At 54.2% G+C, this 23,109-nt stretch overlaps 1 protein-coding gene across 13 annotated transcripts in view; it reads left to right on the forward strand.

The window, feature by feature from the left end:
• RALGPS1 (Ral GEF with PH domain and SH3 binding motif 1) overlaps positions 1-22,713 on the forward strand; it is a 273,494-nt gene extending 250,781 nt beyond the window's left edge. For 2 of the 13 annotated variants that reach the window (XM_024762460.1, XM_024762466.1), the window contains 7 exons: positions 8,723-8,806; positions 10,193-10,298; positions 11,999-12,091; positions 12,266-12,371; positions 14,151-14,242; positions 14,789-14,854; positions 19,332-22,713. In XM_024762460.1, the coding sequence (XP_024618228.1) occupies positions 8,723-8,806; positions 10,193-10,298; positions 11,999-12,091; positions 12,266-12,371; positions 14,151-14,242; positions 14,789-14,854; positions 19,332-19,538 (754 nt within the window). In that variant the 3' untranslated portion in view covers positions 19,539-22,713. The other 11 variants (XM_024762467.1, XM_024762471.1, XM_024762463.1 and 8 more) reach the window with 10 other exon arrangements.
• Positions 22,714-23,109: the final 396 nt, after the last annotated feature.

Raw genomic sequence — 23,109 nt, forward strand, 5'->3', positions numbered from 1 at the left:
ACTCATTCATTCAGAGCTGTTTATTAAGCAGTTGCTCCCTGCCAGACACCTTGCCAGTCACTGAGGGTGGCAGATACGGTTCCTACTAACCACCCACGACTGAGATCAGAGCTACCAGGAAGGAAGGTGGTGGGAGAACTCCCGCTCAGGGAGACGGTGCTGTGCTCCACTTGGGGAACACCAAACGCTGTAGCGTTTCTCTTCTGTCTCTTTCACTTAGGATCTAGCGTTAGACCCGCTCTCCATCTGAATGTCTCTAACAGGACTCTGGGTGGGCTTTCTGGCAAGCGCTGGTCTCACAGACAGCTGGTCTGTGCAGGTGTCCAGCTCCACCGCCAGGAGAATGGCCTGTCCCTCACCTCCTCGGGACCCCGCTCCCAGTCCGGCCCCTTCTTGCGGAGGGGAACAGACCTCCTGCTTTGGAGGATGCCGGCGGGGCTAGGATGTCCCCTCTGGCACCTTCCGAGACCCAGACGCCAGCTGCCCCTCGGCCTCCAGCTCCCGCAGCCCAGCCTCCAGTCTCCATTTCCATCCTGCACTGGCCTCTTCTCATGTCCCCCAGAAAGACTCCACTCCCTCAAAAGCATGTGAGCGTTCTAGACTTCCCTGAAGACCCCACGGGAGATTTGGAGGGGATTTATCTCACACGCTTTAACATCTTTGTAAAATGTTACTCGTTTCTCTCACAGTTCAGTGACCACCGTTCCTGTTGCTGCCTGGGCCTCCTTATTCCTAACCTCCGCCCGCCCAGAGCCCAGGCCCACGGGACCTCTGTCCACGCCGGCCTCCCGCAGGCCACGTTTCCCCTGCTCACTGAAGGGGAGCAGATTCCCTCTTCCCCGGGAGCCGGGCCTCACTCTTCCTGGCCCCAGAGACCAGCGGCTGCCCCCAAGGAACCTCCCCTCCCAGACCCCCTGCCCGCTGTTCCCAGCAAACGCTGTAAGAACCCGCTCTCCCTGCATCTTTACACGTGCATGGGTGGACAGTGGCGTCAGAACCAGAGACAAAGGTGCAGGAGAGGGCTGGGCCAGTCCCCACAGAGGAAGAGGTCCTGTCTGTTCCAGTCCCCAGAGGCCAGGCTGGGAGAGGGGGGCAGCACCTTGCCCCACAGCCCTGAAGCTTACAGGCCACAACCTTCAACTGACTTGCCCACCAGCCCCCCAGCCCTGGTGACAAGCTTGGCCTTGGCCAGGAAGAGACATGGAGCCAGATACCAGCACGCAGGGCCCGGAGGCCCAGGCCAGTGACCCAGCCGCCGGCACACACCCCTCTGTTGGTCTCAGGGCACATCGTAGTCAGCCTTTGTGCTGCTGTGAACAGGCAGGTAGGACGGTTCTCGTTGTCTGGCCAAGGGTGGGATCGTGTGGCCCATCTTGCAAGTTTGCCTTCCCTGATTCACTCCCCTGGACGTTTCAGTCCTGTGGCCCCCAGGCGTCCTTGGGTGGCAGCTGGAGCTCAGGCTGTGCCCAGTGGTTCCTGAAGTGGCCAGCCTTAAAGAGCACCCGCTTTGGAGCCCCCAGAGTCCCGGGACCCGCCCGGCTGCTCTCTGGCAGAGTGGCCGCACCCAGCCACTGTTCCTGCTGGGCCTTCTGCCGCTGCTCTCACCCTCCTGTCCCTCATCCAGCTCAGCCTCAGCAGGTCGCAGGGCCCGTGGGCTGAGGAGGGACGGGAAGAGACGGGAGCCCTGAGGCGGCCAGACCCTGGGCAGTGCTGGTCATTTCTCAGCCCCCAGGGGGCCCCCAAAGACCCTCCCTGTCTTCAGAGCCCAGAATGAGGACAGAGTGGTGGTCCTGGGTCAGGGCCCTGGGGAGCCAGAGGCCGGAGTCTCAGGGGAGGGGGCAAGGGTGGGACGCCCCTCACGTCCCTGACCTGGTGTTTTCTCACCTGGTCCTGGGAGTGGGACGAAGGCAGGAGAGCCCTGTGTCACATCTGCTTTCCCAGGGAGGCAGGGAGGTGGCCCCGGAAAGGCATTTTCAGTGCATCCTGGATGAAGTGGAATGTGGGAACTGTGGACGCTGCACCAGGCTGGCCTCAAGCAAACCTCAGCCTCCTCAGAAACGGCACGGGGAGCGGGGAGCGTTAGTCGGGCCTGTCGGTAAGAGGTAACAGCTGCTTCTTTACGCCTGCGTTGGCACTGAAGTGAGAACAAGAACCTCAGCCTAGGAGTTAAACATTTTAAATGAGGTTTTTACAGAGTGAAGCGGTTGATGGGGATGAACACATATGTGTGTATGTATGAAGGTACATAATACCGTTCCTCTTGGTTGTCTCTGCTTGTAGAGTTACTGAGAGACTTTCTTTATTTTCTTTTTCTGTATTCTCCAAATTTTCTACAATGGGTAAATGTTTCTTTTTCACCCAGGAAAAAAACAACATTTAACTTTCTAAAAGAGGATGTAATCAGAAATGTTTCCTGGTCACTTTTTAAGGGGTGAAATATGAAAGCACGTCACAAAGTTCATTCCGAAATACTCAGCCATCCTTCTGCTCTAGTCTGACGTTGCCAGGCTGTGCAGAATGGCCTTCTCACGTGACAGACAGGCCAAACTATGGGTGGCGGAGAGACTAGGAGGCCGAGGGGTCCTTGGAGGAAACCCCTCTGGTGGGAGAGGGAAAGGGAGCAGGAGAGGAAAATGCAGCAGCCCCCTCAGAACCAGAGCTGTTCACCCTCCTTCCTGGGGAGGTCGAGCTGCATCGGGGGGCCGGTCACAGCTCACGGACGGACCAGGTGGGAGACAGAGATTCAATCCACGATGCCAGGTGCACAGGGCGTCACGAAGAGGACGCGACGGGAAAGCCAGCAGGGGGGCCCGAGTCAGACTGGGGGTTCGTGGGTGGCTTCTGGTTCAGCAAAAGCCGAGGACATTGGGTGAAGAGGACCACAGTGGGCCCTCAAGGGGGGTCCTGGGACCTGAGGAGGCTGCGAGGCCTGAGTCGTGTCCAAGGAGGGGAGAGGTGGCCCAGGGAAGCTGCGTGTCCCTGAGTCTCTGCAGGAGGGGTGGGCTCCGTGGTGAGCCTGGTCTCTGAAGTTCTGAACGTGCCTCTGCAGAGAGAGGTCGTCGTGACCTCTGGACACTGTCAGCAGCGTTGGGGGGTGGAGGGGTGGCCAGGGCTGAGGTCAGGGCCGCCTACTCTCTCAGGGGCCTTGGGCATGTCTCTCAAGCTCTCCGAGCGTCAGGTTCCCCAGCTCTACAGGGAGGATGCTCACAGGAGATACGGGATGCATAGGTGCAGGTGCTCCTGGCGGGGAACTTACTTTGGGATGTGTATGAATTTCGCTCAGTAGGACCTTCTCGCCAGCAAGCAAGAGATCCCGGAGTCTAAGGCTGGGTGGGACGAAGAGAAAATTTCCCACACGGCAGCTCAGTCCTCATGGGGTGGACGGGCTACAGTGCAGGCAAGTGTCTGCCAGCCCTGCTGGCCTCCAGGGTGACTCTGAACTGCGGGGAAGGCCCCTTTAAGAGGGTGCTGTCGACAGTTGGCCTATAGGTGCTCTGGGGTGTAGAGGAGGTTGGGTGACACAGTTTCCGCACTGTGCTGTCTTTAGCCTATGAAATCTTCTAGCGTCCTTAGGGAGACCCCAGGAAAGTGGAGTCATGGCAGCGGAGCCCCAGGCCTGCTACCCACAAGTCAGAATCTTTAAAACACTCCTTTTCCTCCTGGAGAAGGTCAGAGGGCTCTGGTAGATGCCTTGGGATTGCCAGGGTTCAAGGGTGCCTCTTGGGCCCCAAACTCTGTGGCATGTTAGGAGAGGGAGGCGAAGTTCTGGGGGTGATCCTGGAGGCAAGGGGTCCACTTCAACTGAAGTGCAGCCATGAGGGTGGCTGTTCTCAGGGTGACCCTCACAGAGGGCCTCACTGCCCCACCCCCGTCCCCTGTGGCTGAGGCCCAGGAACCCCCCAGGCTGGTGGCCCTCCCCTTCCTACCCCTCAGTCTGGTTCCCCGGGTCCATCCCGCTGCTCCATTCTGCTGCTCTGCCTTGGGTGGCAGCCCAGGTGGGCGATGTGCCAAGCTTCTGATTTTGGTTTCCCCCAGAGGTGACATCTCCTGCCTTGTTGTCAGCATCAGACACTGACGTCTGGTGAGTTAGGCTCCACCCAGGAGCTCAGGCCCCTCTGGGAGAGAAGAGCGGGCAACAGTCCCTGGCCTTTTGCTTGATCCTGTGCTTGGACCCTGACAGACAAGGGCTGGGCCCTGTCTGCTAGCTGCTGCGGCTTCACAGGTAGCTGAGAAATCTCTGCCCACAAGCTCTCTGTCCGGCACCTACAACCTCTCAGAGTCAGGTCCTAGAAGGTGGACAGGACCCTCCTTCCATCTGGTGTTGACCCTTCTCTATGCATACCTGCTATGCTCTCCTCTCCTTCTGCAGCCCAGATTTCTAGACCTCTCAGCTCACACTGGGGAAGCTTGATGCCTCATAGCTCCCAAGTTTCCGTGTTATAGCTTCAGCGAGCCACAGAGCCTGACTGTCAGCCTCTCGAATCTGGTTCTTAATTGCCAAGAGAGAAAACCTGATTGACCTGGCTTGGATCAAGGGTGGTTCTGTCCCCTCAGCTAAGCATGCAGTGCAGATATGGCTGCATGGTGGATCAGGGACGCTACCCAGAGAAAAATGTGATTCCCAGACAGCAGAAGTCCTTTAACAAGTACTGCAGGAAGGGACATCCCAGGCCCAGCAGAACTTAGGGTGGCAGCTTCCTGCCTGCAGATGAGGGTAAGTCATTAGGTAGCGGCAAGGACCAAAACCTGGTCCAATGGGACGGCTTCCCAGCAAGGGTTTGCTGGTACAGGTGGACACTGTTGATGAACAGCATCACTTGAACCCTTCCACAGGTACACTCCCACCAGGGGCTCTGTGCACTTGAGATAGAAGAATGGTGGGGGGACTGGTACTTCTGCTAAGACAAGATTACTGAGGCCTCATGTAATTATTATCCAAGACTTCTCCTTGCTCCCCACTCCTGGACCAGCAACAGAGACTCAGGGCTTTCTGATATTTAACCCCCAAGATACCTACCGCCTAATGTGTACCTAGAAAACTACTGAGGAGAAGATGCCTTTCAGACCTGCCTCAGCCAGTCTGAATTCTTATGATGCTGTTGGCCTAAGCAGGACCCTGGCTGCTTCCACCTTAACGGCACCAACCATCTTCCTCTTCCCTGTGTTGTGATCTTGGGCAAGTTACTCCACCTCTCTAAGCCTCAGACTCCTTGTCTATAACGTGGGGATAAGAACAGTGCCTGCCCCACAGTACTGTGTGATTAAATAGGATAGTGAACGAGTACTGCTTAGCACGTTGCCTGGTACCCATCCTCCCCGCCATCACCATCATCCCATCATCTGATCCTCCTCATTGTCACCACCCTATCCCCGTCATCGTCATCATCCCCATCATCGTCTTCTTCTTCTTTTTTTTTTTCTCTTTTTTTTTTCTTCTTCTTCTTCTTCTTGAACTCGCTTTGGGACTGAGGCGTTCTACTTGGTTGCCAGCCCACAGCTTCCCCAGACCAGACTCCCCATGAGGAGAGTGGCCTGCTGCAGCCCTCTTCCCCCAGATCCTCCTCAAGATCTGTCCCTGAGAGGGAGCAGTAGAATGGCCCTCCTGGGATACATTCTGTTCAGCCACTTGTTCCCAGTATGTTGCTGGGAAAGGTGTCTGTGGCTCTGGAGTTGGGACCCCCTGTCGGGTGGAGAAATGCCTTTATTTCTGGAGTTCACCAGATACCACTGCCCACTCGTTTTGCATTTTCTGGCCGTGAACGTTCAAATAACAAATCTTCTCAGAGCACTGGAAGTGGTTCCAGTGGCTGAAGATCCTGTCTCCTCTGTGCTGATGCTAGCCCGCCTGGGCCCAGCCAGAGCCGCCCCACCTGTCGCAGCCCTCCTCCAGCCCTGCAGTGCTTGCCTTGGGAGGGAAGGCTGGCCACCACCCTGCCTATAGTCTCCTAAAAGCTGGCCTTGGGGAAAAGTCACCATCACACTGCACTTCAAAGCCAGCGTTGCTCCCCAGGCTCCAGGTGGAGCAGGCTCTGACCTCCCCTACCTGGAGTAGCTTGACTGATGCAGGCCCTTGGCTCATGTGGAAAAGACATCCTCCCTATGTGAGCACTTGTGTCTCCATCCCTAGTGACAGGCCAATGGGTGGCTTCACCTCCTTGAGCCCCAGTTTCCTCGTCTAAGACAGGGTGAGAGCAGCGCCCCTCACAGAGCTGGGAGGAACGGTGTGTGAAAGCACTTAGCCACCTCCTGAGGAGCGGGCGATAAATGGCAGCTGCTCTTAAATGTCAGGCAGCCAGAACCACCAGGAGAAGACTCCATCGGGGGAGTCAAGGGACCAGGGACCTGGGAGGTGGCCCCAGCCCAGGAGATCCAGGGTCTACAAATCTGTGGCCATCCAGCCTCACAGACACTGACAAAGCCCGCCCAGGGGTGCCTGTGAGAGCGGAACGCCAGGAAGCCGCCCACATGGTGCTGGCTCCAAACGAGGACCCCGCCCCCATGGTGGACTCCTCCCCATGCGACAACTCAGCCTCTCTCCCGCCCTGAAAACTGTGGGTTCACATCCTGACTTGCTTGGCTCCTGCCTCGGTTAAGTGTCTTCACATCCCTGAGCCTCAGTTCCCCATTCCGGGGAGGATGACGGTGCCGAAACAAAGCTCCCGTGAGACAATCAATGGCCTGACACATAGGAGCGGTCATTAACTAGTGACTCCCGTGAGCCGCCCTGTGACCCCCGGCGTCCCTGCGCTCCCCCCAGCAGTCCACTGCCCTTGGGAGCACCTCAATCCTTTAGGGAGAGCGTGAGGAAAGACTGCTTAAAAGCCTAGACTGGTTGGAAGACGCTGACTTAAAGCTCTCTGTCGACAAACGTCAGTCCTGCCAAACGTCTGTTAAGTGTGCAGCCATGGAGTGTCTCAAAGAAGCGGAGAGAATGACGGAGAGACGGTAGCAGCACCAACCACATCGCCCCGTCTGTGGAACAGTCCACTGTCGTCACACACTGTCCTGGGGTACCAGGAACAAAGGCTCATGAGAAGAAAGGTGGAGAATGAGGGGCCGGAGGATCCAGCTCTGCCAAGGGAGGCTCCATCTCCAACTCCAAACAGACGGCGGCTCAGAGCGGGAATCCAGATCAAATGAGGAGACATCCTCCGGGCACAGAGATGCTCACCGTCAGACCCCGCCCTGACTCATAAGCGATCCCGGTTACAGCTGGGCGGGGTGGGGGGGGAGCGTCCCTGGAGGCAGTCTGTTGGCGCTCTGCACAGCCTGCTCAAGCATGGGGTTGTGACGTGCCGTGGTGTCATGCCCAGCCGTGAAGAGAGGGAGGAGTCAGTGTGGCCTGTAGGCTGGGAGTTGAGCGTGTCGGGACCTCTGAGCCACGGCTCGTGGTGCGGGTGGGGTGGGCCTGTGACCATCATCGGTCACGAGGGTTGGGTGGGGAATGGGCTGAGACCCATTACGTTCGAGGACTTGGGGGACCAAGCACATGCTGCAGCTCTTTGTCACCTAAAGAGGAGTGGCTGATGGACGAAAGGGACAGGGTCCCGGGGCAGTCGACCTGGAGGACCATCAGACTCCCACCAGCCCTGAACGTGGGCTTCTGGACAGCAAACCCAAGATGGTCATCAAGAACAGTTCCTTCTTGAGTGGAGGATGGAGGGGCAGAGGGCAGCGCAGCCCCCTCTTGGAGGAACCTGAACTCGGTGACGGCGTGATACACCTGCTGCAGTGAATGACGATGACCCCACACCACCCCCCAGGTATCCAGTGCCACGGGGGAACATGTGGCAACCTGGGACTGGCAGTGGACAACAGAGGGAACACTTGAAAAGGACGTCTGGACCTTGTCTGGCTTTATAAATTGGGTTGCGTCATTGTTTGGCCAATGGAAAGCTATAGCCCAGGGATAGACCATGCTGCAGGGGTGGGGAGAAGGTGGAGGATCAAGTAGACACAGGAAGTCATTCTGCCAAGAGAGGAAAAGGATAAAGAGAGGGGAGGAAGACGGAAGCCTTCCCCCACATAGGTTAAGATCCCCACCTACCCTGGAAGCTACGTCTTCCCCTGGAAAGGCTCACTTCTGGGGAACTACAGGTGAGAGAGCGGCCTGATGGGCAGCCCACGGAGAGGTCCTGGAGCACCAATTCTTGGAGTCTGCAGCAGGTCACAGAGCAGGTTTGCAGGGAACCGTCTGGGGCCAGCAAAGAGACTGTCCGATGGAGAAGACGTAGCAAACGGAGGATTTCAGTGGTGCCTGGGTGAATAATGATGCTACACATGCCCCACCCCATCCCCACCCTGGGCCAACATGCAAGACAGCCCACAATTCCGTGTCTGTGCGCTTTTAATTGGATTGACCGTGGAATATTTGGGCTACACGGCATTTTCTCTCAACCTCACATTGGGATAAGGGGTGTGCCTGGATTTTAGTCATCCCCTTGACACTGGAAGAAAGGTGAACATTCAGTTAAAAGGTTAAGGAAACACTTACCTGGAGACTTGGGGACTCGCCCTGATGGAGGCTCCAGGGGTGTTGTGTTCACTAACCTAGCAGCTCCAGCTGTGCCCCAGATGTGCTTGCAGTGTGACCGAGGAGGCTGGGGGAAGAGTTGGGGCTGAGGCTTCCTGAGCTAATGACCACATAGTCTGCGATGCCCTCGCCTCCTTCAGGAGTGGTCTTTCCAGGCTGTTGCTAAAACTCAACCCTTTTCCTCTGAAGCAGGGGACGTCTCTATGCCACGCTGGGGCCCAACTGGCGGGTTCCAGTTCGGAATTCTCCCAGAACCCGGAGCTGCGTCTACAGGTATTCATTTATTCATGTGATCATTTATTCGACAAGTAGCTCTATGGTGCTTGCTGGGTGCCAAGCACTGTGCTTGATGCTGCCGACGAGACGGACTCAGCCTCTGCCTCAGCCTGTAGGGCTGCTGCTTCAGGAAAGCAGAAACGGAACAGAAAATCACGGGTGCCGATGGTCCAGAGAGGAGGCCTCCCTGGAGAAAAGACTGCAAGAGTGATAGGAGTGAGCAAAGTAAAGTGAAGAGAGGTGTAGGGGTAAGAAGAGTACCTGCAGCCCAAGGGACAGCCCGTGGGGCCGTGAGGCAGGAAGAGCTGGGTGATTTGGGGAGTGAAGGAAAGTCCTCGTTGTAAGAAATGAGCGGGGGAGAGGGTGGCAGGTGAGGCCAGAGAGGGGGGCCAGAGCCACGTCCAGCAGGGGGAGAGGATGGTGGTCTCAAAGGCACTGGAGGGGTTGCCTGGGGGTGGGGGGAGGGTATTGGCAGAGCCAGGTCATGCTGGCCACGGTGTGCAGGGCGCGTGGGAGGAAGGCAGGCGTGGACACAGGGAGGTCAGGCGAGAGTATTGGGCAGTCGTTCAAAGGATGACCAAGTTCTGGCCTGAGGTGGGGGGAGTGGGGTGGCTGAGATGGGCGTATTTAGGGCATGGGATCAATGAGTCCTTGGGATTGATGAGGTTTCGGGGGTGAACTGACGAGAGGAGAGAACCCCCAGGTTTCTGGCTCCTTCAGCCAGTGGGTGGTGATGCCTTCCACTGGGATGCGGAGGGAGCGCTGCTCGGCTTTCATGCAGGGTTGAGGGAGGTGTCTACGGGAGGTGCCTATCCAGGGATCTGAAGCGGGTGCTTAGGCGAGCGGCCCGGGCTGTGCTGCACTTGGACTCTTCACCTGTAGGTGGCGCCCGAATCCCCATGGCAGAGGGGGAGAAAGGAGCCCTGCCGCAAAGGCGCAGGGCATGGGGGTTTGGGGCCGCTGCCCCCCTTTTTACTCCATCCCCTCCACTCCCACTTCCTCGCTGCTCCTGCCGACACAGGAAGGAGGAGGTGCTGCGCAGGCCCCAAGCTCCGCAGGTGGAGAGGAAGCCAGGATAGGGCACGGGTGCTGCTGGGGGCCTGGATTACAGGGAACGTGGGCACCAAGCCTAGAGCCGCTCAGCACTCGGAAGGACGAGGGAGGTGCAAGTTCTCAGCTGTGAGTGAGCCCAAGGCCACCGTCCTTCAGGTTTTCCAGGCCCTCGGGGCCCTCCCCTCCCTAGCCTTGCCCAGCACTGTTGAGTCCTTGTCCTGTGGCACCATTACGGACCCGGCAATGGGGGACCCGTGGGCCCCAGTGGGTGAGAGGGTGCCTGACCTCAGCTCCTCCAAGGCGATGTCTGACTGCTGGTCTCCCCTGCAGCCCCACCGGCCCGTGCATCTGTACGCTGGGGAGCTCGGCAGCGGTCCCCACCATGGAGGGGCCTCTGAGAAGGAAAACTCTGCTCAAGGAAGGACGGAAGCCCGCGGTGAGTGCAGAGGCACATCTGTCTAGAGGCGGCATGGGCAGCGGGGAGGGCATGGGCTCCAGAGACCGGCCAACCGGGGTTCCAGTCCAGTTGTGCCACTGAGTGGGCAGGGCCTCAGTTTCCACATCTGTAAATTGGGATAAAATAGTCCCTACATCCTGGAGGACTCGGCAGGACTGTCACGTGTGTGGCCCTGCACACATTGAGCAGGCGGTGAATGGGACTGTGCGATTATCTTGAGGGCAGGTGGAGGCCTGGAGACCCTGGGAGTCAGGGTGGGTACTGTGCCTGAGACGGGCAGCACGGCCTGGGTGGTATCCCGATGCAGATCCCCTCCCCCTGCGGCAGCATCATGAAACGTGTGGTAGAAAGGACAGGGACCAGGAATCAGGAGGCCTCTCAGGCTCCCCCACCAGCCACCGGCTCACCACGTGCTGAACCCAGATGTCCCTGGCTCTGTGACCCCTCAGCCGCTTGCCAAGACCTCTTTGTTTGTTCTATGGAGCGTCCACGGCAAGATGCCTGCAAGCCCGCCTGTGAGCTGCATCTCCAGGCAGCGTCTGCCCGTGTCTGCTCTGGCCTTCCTCTCCTGCCCTGGCTGCTGCTTGCCCCTGTCCACCGCCCACAAAGCCACTTGGAGATGCCCCCTCCTACCGGCGCCCAGTGTGAAGATGCCAGGCCCCTAGCCCAGGTGCTGCTCTAGAAGCTCCCCTGTCTTCGGGTGCTTGGTGGTTCTTGGGTGAGGAGAAGAGTCTTCATCCCAGCCTTGGGCCACACTCTGTCCCTTGGACCCAGAGTGTCACAAAGCGTCCTGCGACATGAGGCCCTATACCTGGTCTGCTGTACAGACCTGCTTGCTGCCCTGCTGTACCGGGTCCAGGCTCCAGTCATTCTGAGGCCAGAGCGAGACACTATTGTCCAGATGCTGGTTGGCCCGCTGGTGAGCGATGAAGTTAATCCAGGGGTCATGACCCATATGTCTGAGTAGGATAGAATAGACTGGAAAATGTCGGAGTTTCTTACACATAGTAAAAGTAAATATTGTTTCATGAAGCTTCTTTCAGTTCAACATACATATGCACATGTGTTGTACACACCTGTGGGTGTCATCAGAAAGGTCTGAAAGCCAGTGCTCTCACCATCTGAGGTGACGCAGTTCCCCCACCAACCCCGCATTGTAGGTCGTGACGTGACGCAGAGCAGTCTACTCCATGCCTGAGGAACAAAGCCACCTGCAGCTTGGCCCTGCCAGGCATCCCCTCTTCTGGCCATAAGTGCTTTCAAAGCGCTGCCATCCGCTTGCAGCCAGAGCACCCCATTGCAGACATTATGGTCCTTCTAGGTTATGGTTTAGCTTGTCCGTGTTTTGAAACTCTTTTTCCCCAGGACATTCTTGGGTTCAGGTCACCTGAATACATAGAAGTTATGCCTTGGCACTACCCTAAACAAGGTGGGAAAAGGAAAGGCCCTTGGGGTAAAGGAGAGGGAGGGCTTAGGGCTGAGGAGCTGCTGAGGAGTCTCCCTCCTCTAGGCCCTGGGAGGAGTGGCACCGAGGGGTGGCGGGCAGGGACGAGATGAGGCCTGCGCTGGCACCGCTCGGGAGGAGGGACCCCCCCTCTCCACCCGTGTAGCTGGGTCTCTAGCCAGGCAGCGGGGGACTCTGCCCCTCCACTTGTGACATTGTCACTCTGCCTCTGCAGCTGTCCTCGTGGACCAGGTACTGGGTCATACTCTCAGGATCCACCCTCCTGTACTACGGAGCCAAGTCCTTGAGGGGCACAGACAGAAAACACGTACGTTCCACGAAAGGCCTCTCTGTGCTGCCACTTCGTTTGGTGCGAAGTGCAGCGGGGTGGGTGGAGGTGGGCAAGGCGACGGGAGTGGAAGGAACCTTGCCTGGCCCGGGTCGGCCTTCCTTGGGGAGCGGAGGGTGTGGGCCTCACGGCTGTGCTGTTGTTCCTCTGCAGTATAAATCCACACCTGGCAAAAAGGTCTCCGTCGTGGGCTGGATGGTGCAGCTGCCCGATGACCCCGAGCACCCGGACATCTTCCAGCTGAATAACCCCGACAAAGGTAGGCAGCAGGCCAGCGCCGGGAGCCTGCAGCTTCTCTCTGCCCTCTTTCTTCTGCTGCTAAATGTGCGTTTTGAAACAGTAGGGCCTTCTGAGGCTGCTGCTCTCCTTGTGCTTTAGGTTCTGATGTTCACAGGGTCCCTCGTTGGTCCACAAAAGCTGCTTAGATCGTGGTGGGTGTGTCCACTGAGCGGTGTGCCTGGCACGTGGCAGCCGGAATCCTTTTCACCTGTGGTTACCGGGGCCCATCGCCCCTGGAACTCTAGCCTCAGGGTCCTGGAATGAATAACATAGCGCTGGATGAGGCAGTGACCATGCGGCTGGAGGAGTCTTGGGTGTTGGGAGATTTCAAGGACACCCCGGCATTGCCTGTGCCGTGAGACTCTGGCAGTGTCCTGCTCCAAGGCCAAATCAGAGAAGAACCCTTCCATAAAAGCTCCAACTTTCACTTGCCCGGTCATCTCCCGGTTCCTCCTGGTTTTATTCTTCCTCCATGACCATGCTGAGAAGAAGGAGAGGTTCTGCACTGAGGTTCAGAACAGGCCATGCTAACCTCCGTGGCAGCCTACGTCACGTGACAAAACCCCGGATTTCCTGGGTCTCCTAGCTAGGCAAGTTCACTGGAGCTGTAAAGCCCCTGAGCATCTTCACACCTTCACAGGAATGTTCTAATGCAGGGTTCATGTACATACGATTGCCCAGGGATCTTGTAAAAATTCAGATTTGGATTCAGTGGATCTGGAGTAGAGACCAAGATTCTATATTTATAACAAACTCCCAGGTAAAGCACATGACCGTGCTGGTGGAGGGTCAGGGTTTGAATGTTGTTAGCTGGGAATTAAAGAAGTGAGAGCCTCAAGGAGCCCAGGGAATGGAGAGAGCCAAGTCCTCTGCTCTGCTTCTGAGTGATTGAACCACGTACGGCTACGCACACGTCGTAGTGTTTCCTCAGGCTGGTTACCATCTGAGTTTCTTCCGCGAGACTCTGGGACCAGATTAGAGGCGGTTTCTTTAGGAAGTAAAGGTTGTACCTATACCAGCTTGACTTAAAGACTGTATGGTCATGGGGTCCACAGGCCATTCTCGGGGCTGAGCCCAGAGGAAAGCACTGTCCCCAAGCAGAGGGAAATATGACACAGCAGGTGGCCAAGGTCCATGGATAGAATGCAAAAGGTCTGTGAGCTTGGGTGGCAAAAAGATCACATCTCTGTTTCCCATGACCTCTAATTCCTTTAATTATAAGTATTAAACTACTAACTAGAACGTTCACAATACCTGTGATTTTATCTGCAAGAGAAACCACGGATATTTTCACATCACGCATTACTGCAGATATCTTAGAATAGCATTTTTGTTCAGCTCTTTGCAGTTACAGTACAGTATCAGACCTGCCCCCAGATCTTGTCATTAGCGCATTAATAAATAAGCACGTCGAGAATGATATCACTCATTTATTTTTTAGCAGCTTGGTAACTGTATTTCAGTATTATTGATTTTCTTTGTATTTTATTTTATGCATTTGAAACATAATTCTGAGAAGGGTCCACAGGCTTCACCAGAGCCAAAGGCGCCATGGCCGGAAAAATGGTTAAGAGCCCTGGTCCAAAGAGACAGGCGGGGAGCACGGTAGCCTCCTCCTCTACATGCCCTGAGCTTGCCTTGGGCTGCTCCTGACTTTCTCTAGTTTAGTTACCCAGGTCCACGTTTATCTTCACGCCACAGTCACAGGCAGACCCTCCCACGTGACCTTCCTCTTAACCAGTGGTTTTCTACCCATCAGGCAATGTTTACAAGTTCCAGACTGGTTCCCGGTTTCATGCAATACTGTGGCACAAGCATTTGGATGACGCATGTAAAAGCAACAGGCCTCAGGTAAAGTCACCAAAGTCCTGCTTGTTACCTAAAATACCCTCTCCCACCCTCGGGACTAAGGGTCCATAGAAAACACACCTCCCTCCTTCCCCCAGAACCTATCAGCTAAGCTCCCAGGTGCCCTCTTTTGATCAGCCTTTTCCCATGAGACAGGGCACCCCCTGCCCCTCTTGGAACTAAGCCCAGCTTCAGACTAGAACTTTGAATCTGGCCCCTGTGTCTTTCCTACTAAAGGAAACGCCACAGAAACATCCATCAGAGATAGGTTACAGGTGGGATAGTGCCCCAAGGGTCAGGCCACAGCATCTACTGAGGTCACCCCCCGAAAGTTGATTCATGGGCAAACTCCAACCTGACAAAAGGGCCTCCCTGCCCCCGACAACCCTTAGGAATAACGATAATAATAGCTCATTTGTTGAGAAGCAACCATGGTGCTGCTGATGAGTGGGGCTGTACGGCCCCTTGGCATGCTTGAACCAATAGGACCTCTGGTCCGCCATGCCTGCCTGAGGCTCTGCTCCCACCCCCCACTGCTGCCCCTCCCAGGACCAGGCTTCAGGAGAAATGCTTTACGTGCAGGAATTGGCCGAATCCTCCCAACATCCCTGTGAGGTAGGTTCCCATACTGTCTCCGTTTTATGCTGAGGGCACTGAGGCTCAGAAAGTGGCAGACACTTGTTTAAGGCCCCACGGTGAGTAAGATCTAACCCCGGTCTGCCTGACACCAGAGTCTGTACTTGCCAGCCCGGAGATCTCCCGCCCGCATGCTTCCTTGGGGGGAGGCAGGGGGCGGGGACCTGGCTTGCTCAGCCTCCTGCCATCGAGCCAGAGGCCTGGAAGCACAGCCTCTGCTGTCCAGGCTTGCTAGAGGGGTGGCTGCTCAGCCCTCACACCAGCCCGGGCAGCAGGTGGGCTGCTGGGGCCAGGAGCACTGAGCTTCCCTGACCTGTTCCCCAGGGATGAGCTGGAAGAGGGGCTGGGGAGCTGGGTCCCTCTCCTCCGTCTGGAGAGAGAGCGCCATGGCTGGAATAGACGGTGGCAGCTTCGAGGAGGAGGAAGGTAGTGCCGAGTTCACAGCAGGCGTGTGAGGCCGGGAGGGCAGGGGCTGCAGTGGTGCTGGTCACAGCACAGTCACAGACTTCCTGGCCCCTCAGAGCGGCTCTCATAAGGCAGAGGGAGGTCTCTAGTGGTGTGTCCCATGATTCTGTGCTCAGTTTGGGCCTATTCAGGATTTTCATCTGTAACATCGATGAGGACATATGTAACAAGCTGATCAAATTCTACACGATAAGAAGCTAGACGGCGAAATTAGCAGAAAGTCCTCGACAAACTAAAACAGTAGGACAAGACTGATGAAGGGGTAAACTTGAGGCATCACAGGGAAACTGAAAATAAATTGCATTCGAGTCCCTCAACTCACTTGCTAGAAATTTGTCTGGGGTATATGCGCACACATGCACACACAGGTGTATGGGTGAGAATGTCCACTGCAGCATTGTCCTTAATAGAAAGAGAAAAAAAAGCACGTGGAAACTCGGCGACCCTCAGTAAACCCCTACTGTGTACCCCCTGATCTGTGTGTGACCACCTGAAAGGGGCTCCAAGACATAAGTGAAAAAGTAAAGTGTAAAAACACGCGTAAGGGCAATCTCATTTGTATTAAAATACACGTGCATATTTATTATATGCGTGTCGGTGCCCATAAAATGTCTAAAATGACGTACAAGAGAACTACAGCTCTGCGCTCTCTAGACTGTATTTTGTGCTTGAGCAAATGTAACTGCCCATCTCCACGATGGGGAGACCAGGGTCTTTGGTTGATGGTTACCTCAAGGCGATGAACAAGGTGCTGCCTCAGGTCACGTTAAGAGAGGAAGAGCGTCCTGACCTCCTCCGCCCTGGTCACTCCGTGCATGCCTGGGGCCCCTCCTTAGCTCTGAGGGCCACTCTGAGAGCACATGGCACTGGAGCTCACCTGCCACACACAGGTGACCCGGAGGAGTGACAAGGACTGAGGTGGGCCACACAGATGGTGGGGGCAGAGAGAGGCAGGGCCTTTGTGTCTGCTCCACAGTGACAGTCGTGGCCCTGGGTGGGGGGGGGGGCAGCCGGGAGCAGGGACGGTTGCTCTGAGCAAGTGTCCTCTGGCTCTCTGGGGGTGGAGGCAGCCTGAGGGTAGCAGCAGCTGCGCAGCAGGTAGCAGGGAACTGGGTCAAACCCACTTGGTAGAGGAGGTGTTTGGTCAGAAAGACAAATGGACTGAATTTCACGTCTGGCAAACATGGTATACCATGACAAACTTTGGCAACGTTTAAGTATTTTTGTCCAGTTTTTAGACCTAAGGGAGACGGTCTTCTATGTTTTCTACTTTTTTCCCTTTTTATTTCTAATTTACTTTCAAACAAATGTTCCCACCCTCTGCTTTACGTAATAAGAAAAAATTGGCAAAACTAAATATTCCACAGCAGAGGATTATTGAAATAAGCCACACTACCTGCATGTGATGGCATGGGGCTCCGATGAGGGCATTACGGAAATGCATCTACTCCTGTAGAAAATCTCAGTGACTAAGGTGACTTTTCTTTTTTGTGGAACTGCATTTCTTAAAATTGTGTGTGCTAGCCCTGAATACACTTCAACTTTATTGATAGCACATCTGTAAGGTGTAAACCACAGCAATAAAGCAAACACTCGTGTACCCACCACCCAGTCTAAAGGCAGGACCTCCCCAGCCCTCGGAACACCTCCCTCCCAAGGGCTTCTTCCTAATTCTGTCTCCCTCCCGCTCACCTATGCCCCATAACCACTCTCCTGATTTGTTTGTTTACCATTCCCTTAAAATGTGAACACATGTATTTGGTTCCTTAATGTTTTGTCTGGGGTACATTTTTTAAAACTTTTTTTTAAAGAATAGAACCATAACTGTCTAGTTTCTTCTGTGACTTGCTTTTCTCCTACAGTATGTTCCTAAGATTCCTCTATGTCAGTGTGCATAGCTGTCATTCATTTACTTGTAATTTTTTTTATCAGTTCTTCTGTCCGTGATCCCAAGAATGATTTCCTGCTTTTGGCTATTCTGAACAGTGCTGCTGTGACCGTTCTTATAACTGTCTCCCAGTGCAAGGAGATGCATTTTTTCCAATTCATCATTTTGACCAAATTGCCACCAAGATGGATTTGTTTTTGATGAAATTGCTTCTCATCAAATTTCCTGGAATCCCACGGCAGTGCTGGGGGAGGAGGCCTGGGGCTGGGGGCGTGTCTGCAGCTTTGAGGGGAAGGAGAAACACCCTGACCTTGGGGCTGGTGGTCCCCCTAGTAAAGGTAGCTGGGATCTGGGCCTGGGGACACAGCATGGGTGAGCCTTGGGGTTCCCGATATCCCCAAATTTCCCCCTTCTCCTTGTGCTTCCACTTGCCAACTCCTGCCGCCCGCTAACCACTCCCTCGCCTCTCCAGAGGCGTGTGCTTACCCTGCAGGACTGGTCAGCTCTCCACTCCAAAATCACTTGTGCTTTAACCCAAGGATAGAGGTTGAGAGCGTGGGCGCTGGTGTCTTAGCCCTGTCACTCACCCGCTGTGTACTTCACCTCTCTAAGCCTCAGTTTCCTCATCTTTTTAATGGGGACAATTCCAGTACCTGCCTCCTGGGGTTGTTGTGAGGACTCAGGACACAATACAGATGCGGTACTCAGAGCCTTGCCTGGCACAGAGCAGCCCCGTAACACGTGGTGGCTGGTACCACTGCTGTGCCCTCTCCCCTTCCCCCACCACCCACTCATTCACAGACAGACTGACTGGGAGAGGCCTGAACCCTTCCCTTAGGGACCACCCCCGTCCCCTCCTGAAAGGTCAGAACTTTGACAAGAGGCTGAGCTTTCTCTTCTAGGTACCTGCAAACCTTATGTCATTTGAATAAGTCTCTGCAGGACTTAGCGTGACTTCAGAGGCCTCTGGGAGCCGGCCTGGGACTGGTGGCGAAGCGCGTGTCCGAGGCACAGGCCTTTGGTGGGGGTGCTGGGAGACTCAGAGCTGGACTCAAGGGGACACGGCCGAGGCCTCACAGTCCAGAGGGCTCCACCGGTGCGGGGGTCCGCCTGCCGATGCCCAGCCACCCCCATGACCCCCGTTCTGCAGCACCGCCTCACGGGGCCGCGATGGGTCCCCAGACTGTACAACCCATCCTCCCTCTCTGGGCCCTCATCCGTCCACCAGCTGCTGCTGCGACCAGAGAGCATCCGTCCCACGTTGGGTCCCCAGTGCTTTCTCCTGCACAAAAGAGTGGACAGCGTCCCCCCGCGTGAGGGCTGGAGGGAAGGGACAGGCGGGGACTGGCTCCAGTGTGCCGGGTCGCTCGCCCACAGGGCTGCCTCAGATTTTGTACAACCCCGAAGCGTCCTCTGCGTGTGCGTGCCGTGTCTGTGTGCGTGCAAGCGAGCGAGAGTGGACTCTCCGAGAAACATGCATTTTGGCACAAGACTCGTGACATCACACACTTCATTCTCTTTGAGGCCCTGCTTTAACCTTAAGCGATAGGCTGGTCCACCGAGGAAGGTCAGAGTGAGAGCCCAGATTCCTTCTGTGTTAAGGGTCCCTCGCATTCTTTTACTGTAAACAAACAATGCCTTAAATTGTGTCTTGTTTTCTGTTCCTATGGGTGCTATTCATCCGGAAGGCCTGCTCCCTGGGCCCCCGGGGCCCTCCCAGGCCTTGCTGCCGTCAGCTCTTCTGAGGCAAGACCCAGCTTCGGGACCGTGGACTGGGCCGGCACTGGCCTGCTTGCTTCCTCCCAGCCCCACTCCCGCAGGGTCTGAAGGCCCCGCTCTTCTCACCCCTCCCCCCGCCCCCGGGTCAGCATGGGAAGTCGTGACGCTTTCTGCCAGCTTCTCGAGGCCGCCTGCGCACACGGTGACCTGACCGGCTGCTCAGAAGCTACTTTGCACCGACCTCTCCCCGAGCAAGGCTTTTGCTCCCATCCTCTCACCCCTTTGCCTCCACTGCCAGGGCAGGGCCACTGGGATTCTTGATTACACTGGGGAGCTGAGTGACACTGAGGCCTTAAGCTCCCCCATTCTTGCCCCCAAACACAGCCACCAGCAAGCTGTCCATCATCCAAGTCCAAGGGCACAATTGTTGACGACCATGGTGACGAGAGCAAAGCCCTGGGGAGGGGACGGTCCGAGCTCTGCTTTCGGCTGAGAGCTCTTCAGGTGAACAATGTCCTTCATCTGTCACTCCTTGTCATACTTTTAAGTGACTTTTATTTTGCACAAATACATTTTTATTTAAAGCAATGAATAAAAATTAGCTTTATTTATGGTAGCTTTTATCACCATAGCTTCTCCCTTCAGCCCTTCCCCACCCTCTCTCCTTCCCTCTCCCTCCCTCTCTTTCCCCCTCTCTCTTTTTTTTTAATCTGGGTGTCCTAATTCTGAGAAGGAAACTCTTAATGATTTTCTGAAAGAGACTGAATTTCTGGGTCCTTGTTGCTATTGTGGTTTCAGAGCTCACACTGACCAGACACCAAACGACTCTTAAGAGTTTCTGGGCAAGATGCTTCAAAACAACATCTTAACCAATAAACTATAATAATAGGTCAACTTAAGAACTACCAAAGGACCCACCACTGTATTTTGATCAAACGGTGACCACTTTTCTGAAAATTCAGATGAATTGGTGAGGAAAGTAATTGTCATCAGGTCTTATTTTGTGGTTGAGTCTTACTATGCTCCGTAACTAACCCTCCTTCAGAGCAAAATCTAGAATACTTTCGTGCCAGGAGAAACTCCAGATGGTGAAATTGAGACCAGCAAACCTTGGTCATCAGTGCTTTGCACACCCTCACGCAGCTGGGGTCGAATGCATGCACCTAATTCATACCAACAACGGCTCAAATTAGCATCTGGAGGCTGAATGCATACAGCAGACACTCCAGACATCTCTCACCAGAACCACGCAGTGTTAACACTTTAACTTACATTGAATCTGATTCTACCTGTTAATTTTTTTTAAGTCTTAAGTTTGAATGAAATTGCCAGACTACTTTCCTTGAATTTCTCTACTCTTCAAACTCTCCTGGCTTTTCTGACATGAAATTATAGAAGCCAATCCAAAAACCTCAAAATTTCAGACTCACACTAAATCAGGTACTTTCCTGCCCTTTACAGATTTTCCTTGTCTTTACAAATGTTTTCCTCTGAGCCTAATTTTGAAATAGCACAATTGCAATTCTTTTCAAAGTGTCTAGTCTTCTCACTAAAATTGAGATTGATCCCATGTCCCCTCCCGGAAACATTCCTAGCTTGGATTCTCATTAGAACTGGTAAGAACCTTGAACTTACCAGAAGAGTCCTGCACATGAGGCTGTAAGGCACTTGGCTCTCTCCCAGCAGGGGCTCAGGGCCAGGCATGTGAGTTAAGTACTGATTGTTTTTCCAGTGTTGGTTTGTCCCTCAAGCTGCAGGTGAGGAGGCCTGCAAGCCAGGGGACAGAGGGGGACAGGCACAAAACCCCAAAGGGGAAAGTCCCCGGGTAGATTCTGGCCCTGGAAGGTAGCATTTCTGGGTCTTGCTCTTTGACTAGCCATGGTACACAAATGTCTGTGAAAACATTGAAGGTGACGTGTCTTGCATGCATATGTTGTATCATTTTTTGTTAAGCAAAGAGATCGTGGCACCCCAGGATGAAAGTTTTAGAATGCTATCTACAAACTGTGGAGTAGGTAGCAGGTATCTTCATGATGCCGCCCACACAGCTCACTCCCCTCTCCCCGGGAGTAATTTCCACCCCTCTCAGTCCAACACGTTTTGTAACTCAAGGTCAGCTAAGTGCATTCTGACAACTGAAACTTCGTGGAGGATAGATTTGGTGGAAAGCGGTAGAAATATTGTTCTGAGCGTGCCCAGTGGGACAGTGTGGCCTCCCTTCCCTCCCTGAAGAAGCCTGCCCGTTCATCACCCTGTCCCCTGTGGACCCTAAAGAGAAGACACTTGAAGGGATTCTGCTTATGAAAGAACCCGCTCTCTCTTGCCAACTGAGTTTATAAAGTGTTTTTTCTTCTTACCAATATGGCCAGTATTTCTTTCATCGTCTTCCTCCCACCTCCCAAGCCCAAGAAGTGTATCCTTTAGGATGCCACTGTACAGGTGGAAAAATGGTCCATGGAAACAGGAAGTCATGCGCAAGCAGGGTCTGCTTCCATTCCACAGGTGGAGTCTAGAGCTCTGGATCCACGTTACTGTTGCTTAGAACCAGGTGAACATTGCTAAAAACACAACCTAACTTATTTTTTGTGACTTTCATGAAGCACTTTAATCAGCCCCACATTATTCTGCATGTTGGGTGACTTCATGTTTTAAAAAGAAAAAAAAAAAAAACTACAAGAGTCCCTCTGAAATAACAGATCCTCTGTGTGAAACCACCCATTCATCCATTGATTCTCATCTCTTGTGAGTGCTTCCTGTGTGCCAGGCTCCACCCAGGATAGAAATGTCTGAGAACAAGACAAACCCAAGCCCTGCCCTCATGGAGCTGACCCCTCAACGAACAAATAATCTTCACCATGCCATGTCCTCTCTCCCAGCAAGACCCTGCCTCCCTCCTAGCACAGGGTAGAAACCAGGTGCAGATTCCTCCAGAAAGCCTTCAAAGAGCTCAACAGACTGAATAGTCCAGTTGCTGTCCCAGCGACTGGTTGGCACAGAACAGCCAGGCACAGAGCTATGGCTGAACACAGTGAGGACTCCGAGGTGGAGCCGGAGGGTAGGGTCAGAATGCTCACAGCATTTACTTCAGAGGTTTTTTGGTTTTAATTTCAATGTTAAAGACAAGTACAACATGAGAGCTGCATCTCCTTGGGTGTCGAGAACTCGCCCCATGGACCACCTCGGCGCTGGTGTTGCACAAGTGTGTGTGCGCCACGGGCAGCCCCAAAACCCCTGCTCGCAGCAGCAGCGATGGATCGTCTGTCGGTTCTATAACCACTCATCTCTTTATCCATTTCTGAATGACTGTGACATTCAATAATGAAACAATAGTGGTTAATTTATTAGTATGGTATAATCTTCAATAAATTCTGTGCCAAAATGCATGGTTTTCCACTTAGCATTCAAAATGTTGCATAGAGGGTAGTTTTCAATTTCTTATGTATTACTCAAAGTAAGTTGAAAATCAGTTTTTACATTTTAATTTGTCTCCTGTTCAATCTGTCGCACTCTCCTGGGCTGTCTTTTTTCCCGGCAGACCCCCTGCATGCAGTTGTGTAAGGACTTTCCCTAATTCTTGTGAATTGTCTCATCCACAGTAACCACTGAACATCAGCCCTCTGTGGGATTCTTTAGATTTTTGGTGAAGTATTTTGTTACCTCAGTCTTGTATCAAGTTGCTGTATTTTTCAGCTTGTTACACTGATAATTGTTTCACTAATTAAATAGTTTAGTGTAAACATTTTTGTTTACTTTGAAATTAAATGTGTTTTCCAATGAATATTGCTCAATTTATTAAAGTCACGTGCGTTTGTTTAGTCAACAGTTGCTGTGCCAGACACAGACGTGAAGGAGGTATGGGCGCTCAGCTAAGAGGTTACTAGAACATAAATGACATACAGGAGCAGTGCCCTCAGGGAGGGACAGAGTCAGTGCTGTGGGCACTCCGGGGAGGCACCTGGGGGATTGGGGGAAGCTTTAGAGGGCAGAGGCATTTGGAGAGTCATTGCAGAGATCGCTGAACACGTGGTGGGTGGGAGAGGCAGGAAGACAGAAGAGAAGGAGCAGGATAATTTGGGGAGACAAGCAACCCAGTCTCACTGAGTAAAGGATTTGGGGGAGCAGTGGGATCCCAGTCTGAAAAGATGCGTTGAGGGGAGTTCAT

This window comes from Neophocaena asiaeorientalis, unplaced genomic scaffold, assembly GCF_003031525.2.
Source record: "Neophocaena asiaeorientalis asiaeorientalis breed wild unplaced genomic scaffold, Neophocaena_asiaeorientalis_V1.1 scaffold78, whole genome shotgun sequence".
Classification (NCBI taxonomy): domain Eukaryota; kingdom Metazoa; phylum Chordata; class Mammalia; order Artiodactyla; family Phocoenidae; genus Neophocaena; species Neophocaena asiaeorientalis.